Consider the following 12,213-nt stretch of genomic DNA (forward strand, 5'->3'; position numbering starts at 1 on the left):
ACATCTGAATCCCCTCTTAGGAGCTGAACCAAGATCCTTTCCAGAGGCCTGGGGACAGCAGTAGCCCTTGTGACGAGGCTGGGCTGCAAGGCAGTGAGGCTGGTTTCTTTCCCCTCTCCTCTTTGTGCCCCGCTGGACTTAGACCCCTGGTGAAGCTGTGCTGTTTAAACTCAATAATGCAGTGTGGGGCCCCAGAGCAAAGTCAACATTATAAACTACAGCTCCAAACCAGTGGAAGGCTACACAAATGGGACTGGGACTCAATGTAGGAAAATAAGGGGTTGGCAAGAGGTTTCTGGGGAGTGGGGCAGGAACACATGATGTACACACACACCTGATCCAGCCTTGCAAACCTGTAATGCATCACTTGAGGTACCAAACAGCACTGCGCTCCACTGGCCATAGCACAGAACTGTTTGTGCCTCATGGCAACAGGTGAGATGGAGGATAGGCTGTGAGTAGGGCCTTTCCTTTGCAGGTAAATGTCCCAGGTGCCTGAGTCCTCTGTGGCTCTGAACAAAGGGACTGCTCAACTTAGGACTGCATCCCAAGGGATGTGGCGCATGACCTGGAGCACTGTGCTGTGCCAGCCATGGCACCTTTCTGCCCCACCTTTCTGCCAGGAGACCACGCTGGGTTTGCTGTCCCATTCCATGGGTCTTTTGCTCCACAACGAGGAAGAGGTTATTGTCTTGGAAGAGGCAGGAGCAAGGCACAGAACATTTGCTCTGAGGGGCACCTGAGGCTCAGCCTGGTACAATGTGCAAAGACCAGCAAGCCCACAGGATGCTTGTGAAGGTGTCAAGCCCACCTGAGCCATGGATCTTCCCACATCAACCTACATGCTGGTCCCTCCCTCTTCCTGCACAAAAGCCCCACCTGGCTTATGGCATCAGGTTACCCAAGGAATGCATAATTTTCCTGGAAAAGCCAAGTGATTTGTGCCTTTAGGGAACTAGGATTGATCCCCAGCCAGGACCTTTATCCTGGAGCTCAGAGAGCTGGAGCAGTTGCTCCTCCCAGAGGGAAGCTAGCATTGGTGCAAGCTGTGGGTGTGTGGGTTGGGACACGCTGTAAGGAAATATTAAAGAGCTGGGTAAACAATGCAATCTGGAGTTGAGAGAGAAGCAGCATGGCAGAGCTCTGTGTCCGCTCCGTTCTGGTGACTGGGGCCAACCGAGGCATCGGCCTGGGACTTGTCCAGCATTTCCTGAGGATGCCAAAGCCACCACAGTGGATCTTTGCAACTTGTCGGGACCCCAAGGGACAGAGAGCGCAGGTGAGGCTGGGCTGGGAGGCAGTAGCTGTGCTGGGGGATGGGAGCTTTCGGTGTCAGGGGATGGGAGTAGTCAGTGCCAGGGGGAGATTGGAACAGGGATGGTGTTTGCAAGGAGCTGGAGCTTCAGCTGGGCACCCATGGCCCAGGGCAGCTGAGGGTCTGGCACACTGTGGGAGCAGCTGTGCATGGGATGTGTGGAGGGGACGGGGATACATGGTGTGTGCAGGAGCTGTGGAGTGTTCCCCCTGCATCAGGATCAGGGCAGCTGGAGCAGGGTGCTGGGAACATGGAGGTGCAGGGACAGAGCTGGAGGGACACGGGCTTTGGCTGGCTTTGCTGGGTGAGCTTTGGCACAGCTCTTCCAGCCTGTTGGTGCCAACATTGCAACCTCTCTTGCAGGAGCTACAGAATTTGGCCTCCAAACATCCCAACCTGGTCATCATTGCTCTGGGTAGGGTCCCTCTCGCCCCAGTTCCTCTGGTGAATGCCTGGGCACTCATCACAGCCCTGGGAGCTCCACACTGGAGGCAGCTGTGGGGAGCACCTCCTTGGGGAGACACAGGGGACCCCAAACCACCACAGGGTCACTGACCTTCAGTGTGTTTACCCTGCAGAAGTCGCTGACCCTGCCAGCATCAAGGCAGCTGCAGCCAAGGTTGGGGAGCACCTGGGGGGCTCTGGGCTGAACCTCCTCATCAACAATGCCGGAATGCTGAAGCCTAAGACAATTGATGCTGAAACATTGGAGGACATGACTGAGACTTACACCACTAACACAGCTGGACCCCTGCTGATGGGCCAGGTGAGTCCCCAGCACTACAGCACAGCTCCAGAAGGATCCCTTCCCATGTCCTCAAGCTGGACATTACAGAGGGTGTGAAGGGCCAGTGGAAGGGGCTCCTGTCACTGCTCTGGTGCCCCCATGGGCACTCAGTTCATGAGAATCTCAGGGTGCCATGGACTGGAGCTCAGGAGCTGGAACCTGGCAGGCTGGGGCAGTGGGAAGAGGAGAGAGGATGCCCCAGTGCTGTTGCCAGTGTTCCCCACTGTGGAAGGAACTTCTCCCCTGCCCTGGTGCCCTGTCTGTGTGTGCTCCTGTCCCCTCTGTCTCCTCACAGGCATTCCTGCCCTTGCTGAAGAAGGCTGCCCAGGGGAGCCCAGGCTCAGGGCTGAGCTGCAGCAAGGCTGCCATCATCAATGTATCAAGCAGTGCTGGCTCCATCGCTTCTACCTTTGGTTGGGACTTCAGGCAAGCTGTCTCCTACCGCTGCAGCAAGGTGCTGTCACATGTTGGGAAATTCACTTCCCCTGTCCTGTTCAGCCACAGGTCCTCTTGCAGCCCCCCTTCCCCTCCCACCACCATCGCTGCATTGTCTCCCCACAGGCTGCTCTGAACATGCTGAGTAAGTGCCAGTCCCTGGTGTACAAGGAGCACGGCATCCTCTGCGTCGCTCTCCACCCCGGCTGGGTGCAAACCGACATGGGCTGCTCTTTTGGAGACATGGTAGCAATCCCACCTCAGGAATCCCTGAGAGCTCCTGTGCTGATTTTCCATGGGTGGGAGTTGCTGTCCTGAGCCCCTGCCCATGGTTTCCCTGCCTGCCCAATCGCTGCTGGGGCAGCTCCCCCGCTCCTGGTCCTGGGTGCTGGGGGTCCCCATCCCCTTGGTCCCCTGCTTGGCCCCTCTATCCTGATTGTTCAACCTTTGTTCAGATTGTTCACCATTTTCAGCCTTTCCTTTTGCCCTGGAGTGCCTCCTTCTCCCAGCCTTGGCTGGACCAGGGCCTCAGGCATGGGCTGCATCTCCCCTCTGCCCCACAGCCCCCTGTGACACCGGATGAGAGCGTGCAAGGGATGCTGAAGGTCCTCTCCTCCCTCTCCGAGAAGGAGACCGGCGCCCTCCTGGACTGGGAAGGGAAGGTTGTACCCTGGTGAGACCTCACTTGAAGATCCTGGCAGCCAGAAGGGACCCTGTGCCACTGCTTCCACCTGTCCCACATCCTCAATAAACTCCTGCCAAGAGCCTCCAGCTCTGTTAAGGATTTCCAGCTCATGAGATGGCCCCTTCCCAGATATCCCACTCCTCATCCCGAGATGCAGTGGTGCCCACAGCTGCCCTTGACCCACGGCTGTCACTGGCATCCCCATGAGTGTCCCATGGCACTGTGACTGCCCTCTGGAGACCTCCCCTCCAGGAGGCACTGGAGAAGCTGGAGCAGGGCCCCTCTCCTGAGAGGAGAGAGATCTTCCAAGCCCCTGCAGGACTGGCTTTCCCCTGCCCAGGCTGAGCTACCTGATGGGCTGGGGGTCACAGGGACCAGCTGTCCTCTCCCCTCAGTGGGGGGATGCCTGGTCACAGGTGGGACAGAAGGACACACAGCACTCCGGCAGAGCACAGGGATCCTGCCCCAGGCTCGGACAGGGGGGTTTGAGACTGGGTGTGGAGACAGAGCAGAGAGACATCAGCTGCCAGAGTTTACAGACGTGGGGGGTACAGGGGGACCACAGGGGCACATGTGAGTTGGGGAAGGGGAGAGAAGTTCCTTCCCAAGCCCTTCTCTTCTTGAAGATCCACAGCCAAGCACCTTGTCACCATGTTTTGGGCAGCCTGGAAGAGGCATAGCCCTGCCAGCACAACCCAGGGAGTGGGTGGGCAGGGGAGGAGACATTTCCCAGCCACAAAATGTCTGTGGAGGTGGGAAATGGGACTTGGTCCTGGGACAAAGCATCAGCATGGCCTGCTGGAAAGGCTCAGTCTTGGCTGCTGCTGTCCCGGTCTCTGTGCTTCCACCTGGGAGAACCAGGCAGGGGGTGACCCATGGGCTCCCTCCCCTCCATGGGCACTGTGCCTGGGACAGCATCTCCAGCACCTCCCCTGGCACTTCACCTTGCTGGCCCGGTATGGGTACATGGGGGCCTCTGGCACCCTGAGGCACAGCCTGATGGAGCCCAGTTTGGTGGAGATGTTGATGACAGCGCCCCTGCTGCAGCTCAGACCCTCCTTTCTCACATCCTTTGCAGCCTGCTTCAGGAGGGGCTGAAATTCCTGATGCAAAGACACAGATGTTGCATTAAGATGTGGCAAACCTGCGGTTTGTCTCTTGGTGGAGTGCAAGGCCAGCAGCTGGTGATGTGCTGGCCATACAGATGCCAATCCTTCTGCCAGGAGACTGGATCCACTGGGTTTGCTTCTCTCCATGGGTGCTCTGTTTCACTTGACAATCAGGAAATGGGCATTGGCTTGGAGGAGGCAAGATCAAGGCAGGGACTGCTCATGGCCATGTGAGGAATGTTCTGGCTCAGGGGACTGGGGAAGGGACATGAGATCAACCTGTTCCCAGTGTTGTGTGGGTCTGATGTGGAAAGCTCTTCTTGTGAAGGTGTCAAGCCCATGTGAGCCATGGAGCTTCCCACATCCCTTCCACATGCTGCTCCTTCCCTCCTCATCCACATCTCCTGGCTTACGGCACTAGGTTTCCCAAGGACAGCAGAATTTGCCTGAACCCACCAAAGGTTTTTGCCCTGTGGAAACAAGGACTGGCTCCCAGATATGATCTGTGTCCTGGAGTTAGAAGGGCTGGAGCAGTTGCTCCTCCTGGATCCAAGGGTTGGTGTAAACCCTGAGTGGGTGGGGTGTGTGTGGAAAATGCTATAAGGAAACATTAGGGAACAGAGCAAACAGTGAGAGCTGGAGCAGAGGAGGACAAGCAGCATGGCAGAGCTCTGTGTCCGCTCCGTTCTGGTGACTGGGGCCAACCGGGGTCTCGGCCTGGGGTTTGTCCAGCATTTCCTGAGGATGTCGAAGCCACCACAGTGGATCTTTGCAGGCTGTCGGGACCCCAAGGGACAGAGAGCACAGGTGAGGCTGGGCTGGGAGGCAGTGGCTGTGCTGGGGGATGGGAGTAGTCAGCGGCAGGGGGAGATTGGAAGAGGGAAGGTGCTTGTAAGTGTCTGGAGATGCAGTCAGGCACCTGGGGCCCAGGGCAGCTGGGCTGAGACAGCGTGGGAGCAGCTGTGCATGGATGTGTGGAGGGAACAGTGGTACTTTGTCATAGAGTCCTCCCCATCCATTGGGTTCAGGGCAGCTGGAGCATAGTGCAGGATTCACAGTAGTGCAGGGATGGAGCCAGAGCAATGTGGGCTTTACCAAGGAAAAACTGAGCCTCTGCACAGCCCCTCCGCCTCTCCATGCCTACACAGTGCCCTCTCTTACAGGAGTTACAGAATTTGGCTTCCAAGCACCCCAACATCATCATCGTCCCTCTTGGTAGGTGCCTCGAGGTGGGGATCCTTTGCCCCAGGTCCTCTGGCAAGTGCCCAGGCTGGGCACACCCTGGGAGCCCCGTGCTGGGAGGGAGCTGTGCCAATGGGCTGGTGCCTGCGGGGCCATCGGGCACTGCCACCTCTGGGGAACAGAGGGACTCCACCATGGGGACACAGGCTCTGACCTCCCCTGTGTTGGCTCTGCAGAAGTCGCCAACCCTGCCAGCATCAAGGCAACTGCAGCCAAGGTTGGGGAGCACCTGGGGGGCTCTGGGCTGAACCTCCTCATCAACAACGCTGGAATGGCAAAGCCAAAATCCCTTGATAATGAGACTCTGGAGACTATGACCCAGGTTTACACCACTAATACTGTTGGACCCCTGCTGATGGGCCAGGTGAGTCCCCAGCTCTACAGCACAGCTCCAGAAGGATCCCTTCCCATGTCCTCAAGCTGGACATTACAGAGGGTGTGAAGGGCCAGTGGGAGAGGCTCCTGTCACTGCTCTGGTGCCCCCATGGGCACTCAGTTCATGAGAAGTTTGTGGAGCCATGGACTGGAGCTCAGGAGCTGGAGCCAGACAGGCTGAGGCACTGGGAAGAGGAGAGAGGATGTCTCAGTTCTGCTGCCAGTGTTCCCCACTGTGGAAGGAACTTCTCCCCTGCCCTGTGCCACGTCTGTGTGTGCTCCTGTCCCCTCTGTCTCCTCACAGGCATTCCTGCCCTTGCTGAAGAAGGCTGCCCAGGGGAGCCCAGGCTCAGGGCTGAGCTGCAGCAAGGCTGCCATTGTCAACATGTCCAGCTATGCAGGCTCCATTCAGGATATGTACGTATGGGATTATGGACAAGTTGTCTCGTACCGCTGCAGCAAGGTACTGCCAGATTTTGCTGACATTTTCCTCTCCAAATGCCTTCCAATCTTCCCCTCAGTCTGTGCCCCTCTCGATGCTGTGACTGAGCTCCTGTCAGTCCCTGAGTACACATCACAGCACAGTTATGTGCCTGGCCCTGGGTCCTACCTCAGAGGGACAAGATACAATGGGACTCCAACTAGGCTGGGCATCCGCACAGGGATAGTGAGGGAGCATCCTGTACCCCAGGAACTGGCTCCCCCTGCCCTACCCCTGCCCCAGCTGCAGGGTCTGCACATGTCCCCTGCAGCTGCCTTTCCCCTTCCACTGCCATCCCCTCCCTGTCTCCCCACAGGCTGCTCTGAACATGCTGAGTAAGTGCCAGTCCCTGACGTACAAGGAGCACGGCATCCTCTGCGTCGCTCTCCACCCCGGCTGGGTGCAAACCGAGATGGGGGCTGCAGGTTCACTTAAGGTAAGAGAACTCCTGTCCATGGTCTGGGAGAACCTCATCGTTCAGGAATGCAGAATTTGCTGGGGTCTCATGCTGGGCTGTGTGACAGCTCCTGGGAAGATACCCTGGAAGCACAGGAGGGTGGGAGATGAGAATCTGGGAATGCTTCTTGCCCAAAGCAGTGATCTGTTTCAATGCAGACCCTTGAGCACATATCTGTTTCTCCCTCTGCCCCACAGCCTCCCCTAACAGTGGATGAGAGCGTGCAAGGGATGCTGAAGGTGCTGTCCTCCATCTCTGAGAAGGAGACTGGGACCTTCCTGGACTGGGAAGGGAAGGTCATACCCTGGTGAGATGCTGATTCAGGATTCCAACTGTGAGGACCTTTGCTGTTGCACCATGTTGTGCCTGTCCCTTAGTAAATGAATGTCCACAAACAATAAGTAGCATTGTGTAAACCTTCTTTCCTTCATCTTCTATTAACTATCACTGAGAGAGTCCTCAATGGTGCTTTGAGAGCTCTTCTCAATTATTTCCGCATATCATTGAGCTAGGTTGGTTTGAACATTTGTTCTTGTCTAACTGTGGACCTGGACACCATCCTGATAGGAATTTGTCCCTGGGCTTGTCCCAGAGCTCTCTCTCATAATGGCAGCACTGCCTTACAATGACTCAGGCACTCCTCCCAGTGAGTCCTTCCTCCTTTGGCAGTTGAAAGTCCAAGCAGAGCACTGCTCATCATTAGCTCCTCTACCACATAGGTCAGGAAGACAAAACCTGATGTGATCTTCCTGGCTTGCTTATGGCCTGCTGTGTTCCTCTAGCAGAGATCAAGGTAGTTAAAAACACCCATGAAGACCAGAGCCTCACATGGGAAATCTGTAAGTGCAGTCCTGAGCCCTCTCAGGGATGGGAACATATTCTGTGTTCCTGTGAAATCCTGTCTGTACCTCTCTCCTTGGCGGCTGTGCTCCCTGCTCCAAGCTGGTGTGTGGAGGCAGGATAGGCTCTTGGTGTTGTGTACATTTCTTGGTGTTGTGTACATTTCCATGGGGCACACGGGGCACTGGAGGCTCCATGATGAGCAGAGATGCCCACAGCTCCTCTGGGACTCACCATGGGGCTGATGGAGTGAGTGGGGTGTGGGACCAAATGGGGCCTTGGGGTCCATGGGGACACCAGGGATCCCCCCTGCATATCCTGTGCTGCCTGGAGGGATGGGGAGGAGGCAGCAGTGGGATGGTACCCAGGGGACTGTGGGCTGCCTTGGATGTGGAGCAGGGAGCTCTCACCCCCACTGTGAGTCCTTTCTTCACCACCAGCACTGAGCCAAACCTGCACAAGGGCCAGGAGCAGCAAATGTAGCTCTGGAGTGACAGTAGGGCCCAAGGGATGATGGATGACAGAGGCCAGGGACATTCTGGATTACCCAGACCTCCCTAACTGTATCCTTCCCACAGCACCACTCAACTCCCCATGGAAATCATTGTGCCATTTGTTGTATTTTTAACTGAATTCCCTCAAATTTGATATATTGCACACAATGCTAAAAAGTTAATTAATTCCTCACCTCTTGTATCACTTAGATTTAGCTGAAATTATCATAGCCCTGACTTTGCTGTATTATAGGATGATGGCCCCATTGCATAAGGCCCCCAAACCGCGCTGTCCTTGGCAGCAGTCTCATTTCCTGGGTGCCAACCCAGCACTGCCAGTGTTTTGCACCACTTAGGGCCCCATTCCAGATTGCCAAGGCTCTGAGCAGCAGCCTCCGAGTCCATTTGTAGCCTCCTTAATCAAACAGGCTTTGTTGGCCGGGCTGTGCTGGGTGTCCGTGCCAGGGGAGGGGACAGTGCGGGGACATCCCTCCCCGCGGCCCCGGCGCGCGGCAGGGCCCGGCGGTGGCAGGGTGTCCTGCTGTGATCGTATAGTGGTCAGTACTCTGCGTTGTGGCCGCAGCAACCTCGGTTCGAATCCGAGTCACAGCAGCTTTTGTCAAGAGCCGGGAGGGAGGCAGCTGGGAGGGGGTTGGTATGAAAAGATGCCACGGCCAAGAGAGGGCAAGAGTGACCAGACTCGTACCAACAATGATTTCCTGACCTGTGCAGAGTCTCTCCAGTGAAGCTGAAGTGACACTTCTGGGAAAGTACTCCAGCTTCTCCATTTTCCAGGCAAACCTGAGAATTTAGAGGATTTTGCCCAGCCTTCCACGTTCCACTTCCTCACAGTTTTGCAGAAAGAGGAGCAGAAGATGCTGTGGCTACCCTGCAGAGTGAGAGGAGGTGGGAGGCAGCAGCTTGCTCAGCTCCTGGCTCCCAGGGCGTGAAGGATCTGGCACAGCAGAAGAAGGAAGATAACCAGAGGAAAGTCCCAGTGCTGACACTCCCTGCTCCAGGGGAGCAGGATTTTGGTTGCAGGACCTTCAGGGATGCTTTCACAGCAGAGGCAAAATCCACCCAGAGCTGAGAGGTGACCCTGACAAACTGTAGGTATGGGAACTAGAGGTCTCACAGGCACCAAGAAGCAGGTGGAGATCTCTGGGTGCACCAGGGGATGCTTCAGCCTGAGGAAGCTTCTTAAACTTGCTTTTACCCTTCTGGAGCCTTAATGGAGTCACCCTGTTTGCTTGGACTTGGTGCCCTCTCCTGACAGCTGCGCAGAACTCGCTCTGGTCGGCAGCTTTCAGAAGAGAAGTTACGTAAGGTGTGGCACAGGCTGGTGGAGAAGGCACCACCCAAGCAGTGGGTGTCAGCTCACCACGGTGGGGGCTTCTGAAAGCAGCAGAAGGCTGCAGCACTCAGGCAGATGAGGTCAGGCATCTGCAGGACTGGTGCTTGGGATAAGGACAGGGTGGGTTTGGTTTTTTTTTTTTCCCCTAGCACAAAATAGATTTATTTTCTTTTGTATCTTATCCAGAGCAAGAAATGAAGAGGAAAAAGAATCATTGCATATTTACTTTTAGGATTTGCAGTTTATAGGGCATTTACTTGCATGACTTCTCCCTCCTTCAACATTCATTTACTGAAAACATATGTATCTCTTTACTTAGGGAAAGTTCAAAAAGCATTTTTCCCTTCTAAAGACAATACAGGAGGAAGAGAAGGCAAACATCTGGAGAAGTTGCCCATTAGCAGCAGCAGTGCCTGTCCCACTTTTACCCAGCTGAGCAGCAGAAACACAAGGAAATACATAACTTCTCATTCCTCTTTTCTTTTCTTTTTTTTTTTTTTTCCCCACAGAAAGTCAGTGTGATGTGTAAAGCCACTAAACATACTGAAAAATAATTTACTATGCTTGAGCAACTGATGTATGTTCAGGTTGAAAAACATTTAAAAAATTTACATAGGAGAGGGGATATTTTTCATCCAAATTTGCTTGATTTCCTGTTAAAAGAGTTTCTATTTTGCAAAACTATCCTGAAGTGTCTGTACACCTACAGGGCAGTCCAGGGCTTGACTGAGGCAGTGTGATGGCCCCACGAGTCACTGCAGCCTCTGCTCTAACACGAACTGTATTCCCTTAAAGTGATGCAAGGCTCTGCTGGGAAACTTCCACTCTTCACCTCCCAGTGGAAAAGGGTCTCCTGATGTTCAGTGGAGCCTCCTGTGTTCCAGTGTGTGCCCGTGGCCGCTGGCACTGGGCGCCACCGAACAGAGTCCGGCTTTCCTCGCAGGAGAGATGGCTCCAGTCCCTTCAGTATCTTCACGGAGGTCGTCACACAGAAAAAAAAAAAAAATAGTTGCCAGCACGAAACCAAACTTAGGAACACTGCCCGAAGTCAGTTGGAGCACCGGAGCACCCTTCACTGAGGGAGGGAGCAGCAGAGACCACACTGGCCTGGCCCAAACCCCTGCCCTGCTCCGCTGCACCGCCCGCCCCGGGCGGGACGGGACCGCCCCGGCAGGAGGAGGCGCCGCTGCTGCCCACGGGCTCCTAAAGGATAAAGGCACCGCCTGAACAGGGGCTTGAACCCTGGACCCTCAGATTAAAAGTCTGATGCTCTCCCAACTGAGCTATCCAGGCTCACATTTGGGCTTGGGGGGGGCCATATCTGTCACAGCCGGGGGGACCCCGCTTTGCTGCAGCATTGCGGGGACACTGTGGGGACCCACTCGGTATTTCCCACTCCCACGCCACCCCAACAGGGCTGCCAGCGCAGGCCAGACTGGACACCGGACTGCCGGGAATCTCAGTGGCACCGATCGGGCACAGGGACGCGCCCCGGGGAGAGGCCGGTGCCGCAGGCGGGGAGGGGAGCAGGATGCTGCGGGAGCGGCTGTAAAACTCCGCCGCTCCCAGAGGGAGGCAGGAGGGTCCCGCCGGGGGACAGGAGCAGCAGCGGTGGCTGTGGCCGCTCAAGGGTCCGAGCTCTGCTCCGTGGCTGCTGCAGCCTCCGTTCGAATCCGAGTGCCAGCGGCGCTTCTGCAGGAGCCGCGTTTAAGCAGGAGGGAGGCGGCTGCAGGGAGTTCAGTTTCATATACCGAGCTTAGATGGGAACCTGTAGGTGCCACCCTGCATATTCTATTGCCCTTTCTCCCCATTTTTCAGGTAGAGGCACCTCTGCCCCACAGGGAACCCACCCTGTTCACCAGCCCACCCACCAGTGCCCTACAGCATCCCTGTCCCACCTTACACTTCCCTGGGAGGAAGAAAATATCTTCCCTTCATAAGGAGAATATGATTTTGCCCCATTCCTTGAAGTGTTCAAGGCCACTTTGGAGGGGGCTTGGAGCATCCTGGTCTAGCATCCTGGCCCGTGGTGGGGGTTTGAAACGAGATGAACTTTAAGGCCCATTCCAGCCTGAGCATACATTGTCCTTTAGGGTCCCCACTACCCACTGCAGGCTGAAGCTGCAGGGGCTTCCCCCAGCTGGGACTGTCACAGAGGAGACCTTCCAGTGGATACTGGGAGGATGCTGCACAGGGCAGGGACAGTGCCCAGGATGGCACTGGGGAATGTGGCACTGCCATGTGGCACAAAGAGCTGCCCAGATCTGGCTTTTCCAGTGCCAGCCCCTCCATCTTCTCCCAGATACCTGGGGTCCACCTGGCCACACTGACAGCATCAGCATCCCCTGCCAGGGGCAGGAGGAGTGGAGAGGGGCTGTATTCACTGAGGCAGGGAGTGAGCAGCCCTGGGCAGCCCTGGGGTGTTACCCCTAGAGAACCAAGCAGGGGCAAGAATGTGGCAAAGGGACACCGAGGCACTGGGAAGCTGCTCAACCTGCAGCACCCCTGAGCAGGGCTCTCAGGGCACTAAGAACCCCATGCCACTGCTGGACTGGTTTTGACAGGCCATGGCTTGTCTATAAGGCCAGTCCTTCGTCCCTCCCTGTCCCTCCTCCTCCTCCTCATGGCCAACCCCTTGC

The 12,213-nt window shown here is 56.1% G+C and overlaps 2 protein-coding genes and 2 non-coding genes across 4 annotated transcripts; 3 read left to right on the plus strand and 1 right to left on the minus strand.

Moving 5' to 3' along the window:
* The first annotated feature begins 1,051 nt into the window (after window positions 1-1,051).
* On the plus strand, window positions 1,052-3,301 carry LOC134557515 (C-signal-like). The gene is made up of 6 exons (XM_063410595.1): window positions 1,052-1,279; window positions 1,679-1,730; window positions 1,894-2,081; window positions 2,398-2,556; window positions 2,664-2,783; window positions 3,101-3,301. The coding sequence occupies exons 1-6, from the start codon at window positions 1,133-1,135 to the stop codon at window positions 3,212-3,214; spliced, it is 780 nt and encodes a 259-aa protein (XP_063266665.1). The 5' UTR covers window positions 1,052-1,132; the 3' UTR covers window positions 3,215-3,301.
* A 1,690-nt stretch (window positions 3,302-4,991) lies between these two features.
* On the plus strand, window positions 4,992-7,197 carry LOC134557516 (C-signal-like). Its single transcript, XM_063410596.1, has 6 exons — window positions 4,992-5,138; window positions 5,495-5,546; window positions 5,750-5,937; window positions 6,253-6,411; window positions 6,746-6,865; window positions 7,084-7,197. Exons 1-6 carry the CDS (start codon window positions 4,992-4,994, stop codon window positions 7,195-7,197), a joined length of 780 nt encoding a protein of 259 aa, XP_063266666.1.
* A 1,563-nt stretch (window positions 7,198-8,760) lies between these two features.
* Window positions 8,761-8,832, plus strand: TRNAH-GUG (transfer RNA histidin (anticodon GUG)). Its single transcript has one exon. It is a non-coding gene; the product is annotated as a tRNA-His (tRNA).
* Window positions 8,833-10,794: 1,962 nt separating this feature from the next.
* On the minus strand, window positions 10,795-10,867 carry TRNAK-UUU (transfer RNA lysine (anticodon UUU)). The gene has a single exon. It is a non-coding gene; the product is annotated as a tRNA-Lys (tRNA).
* Window positions 10,868-12,213: the final 1,346 nt, after the last annotated feature.

This window comes from Prinia subflava, chromosome 13 (genome assembly GCF_021018805.1).
Source record: "Prinia subflava isolate CZ2003 ecotype Zambia chromosome 13, Cam_Psub_1.2, whole genome shotgun sequence".
Taxonomy (NCBI): domain Eukaryota; kingdom Metazoa; phylum Chordata; class Aves; order Passeriformes; family Cisticolidae; genus Prinia; species Prinia subflava.

What these genes read in the sequence shown, in the direction of transcription:
- LOC134557515 (XM_063410595.1), top strand. Translation starts at nt 1,133, where the DNA reads ATGGCAGAGCTCTGTGTCCGCTCCGTTCTGGTGACTGGGGCCAACCGA. An exon ending in CCTGGTCATCATTGCTCTGG is followed by an intron (nt 1,731 to 1,893) that starts GTAGGGTCCCTC and finishes TTTACCCTGCAG; the next exon opens with AAGTCGCTGACCCTGCCAGC. An exon ending in TCTCCTACCGCTGCAGCAAG is followed by an intron (nt 2,557 to 2,663) that starts GTGCTGTCACAT and finishes GTCTCCCCACAG; the next exon opens with GCTGCTCTGAACATGCTGAG.
- LOC134557516 (XM_063410596.1), top strand. Translation starts at nt 4,992, where the DNA reads ATGGCAGAGCTCTGTGTCCGCTCCGTTCTGGTGACTGGGGCCAACCGG. An exon ending in TCTCGTACCGCTGCAGCAAG is followed by an intron (nt 6,412 to 6,745) that starts GTACTGCCAGAT and finishes GTCTCCCCACAG; the next exon opens with GCTGCTCTGAACATGCTGAG. An exon ending in GGGCTGCAGGTTCACTTAAG is followed by an intron (nt 6,866 to 7,083) that starts GTAAGAGAACTC and finishes TCTGCCCCACAG; the next exon opens with CCTCCCCTAACAGTGGATGA.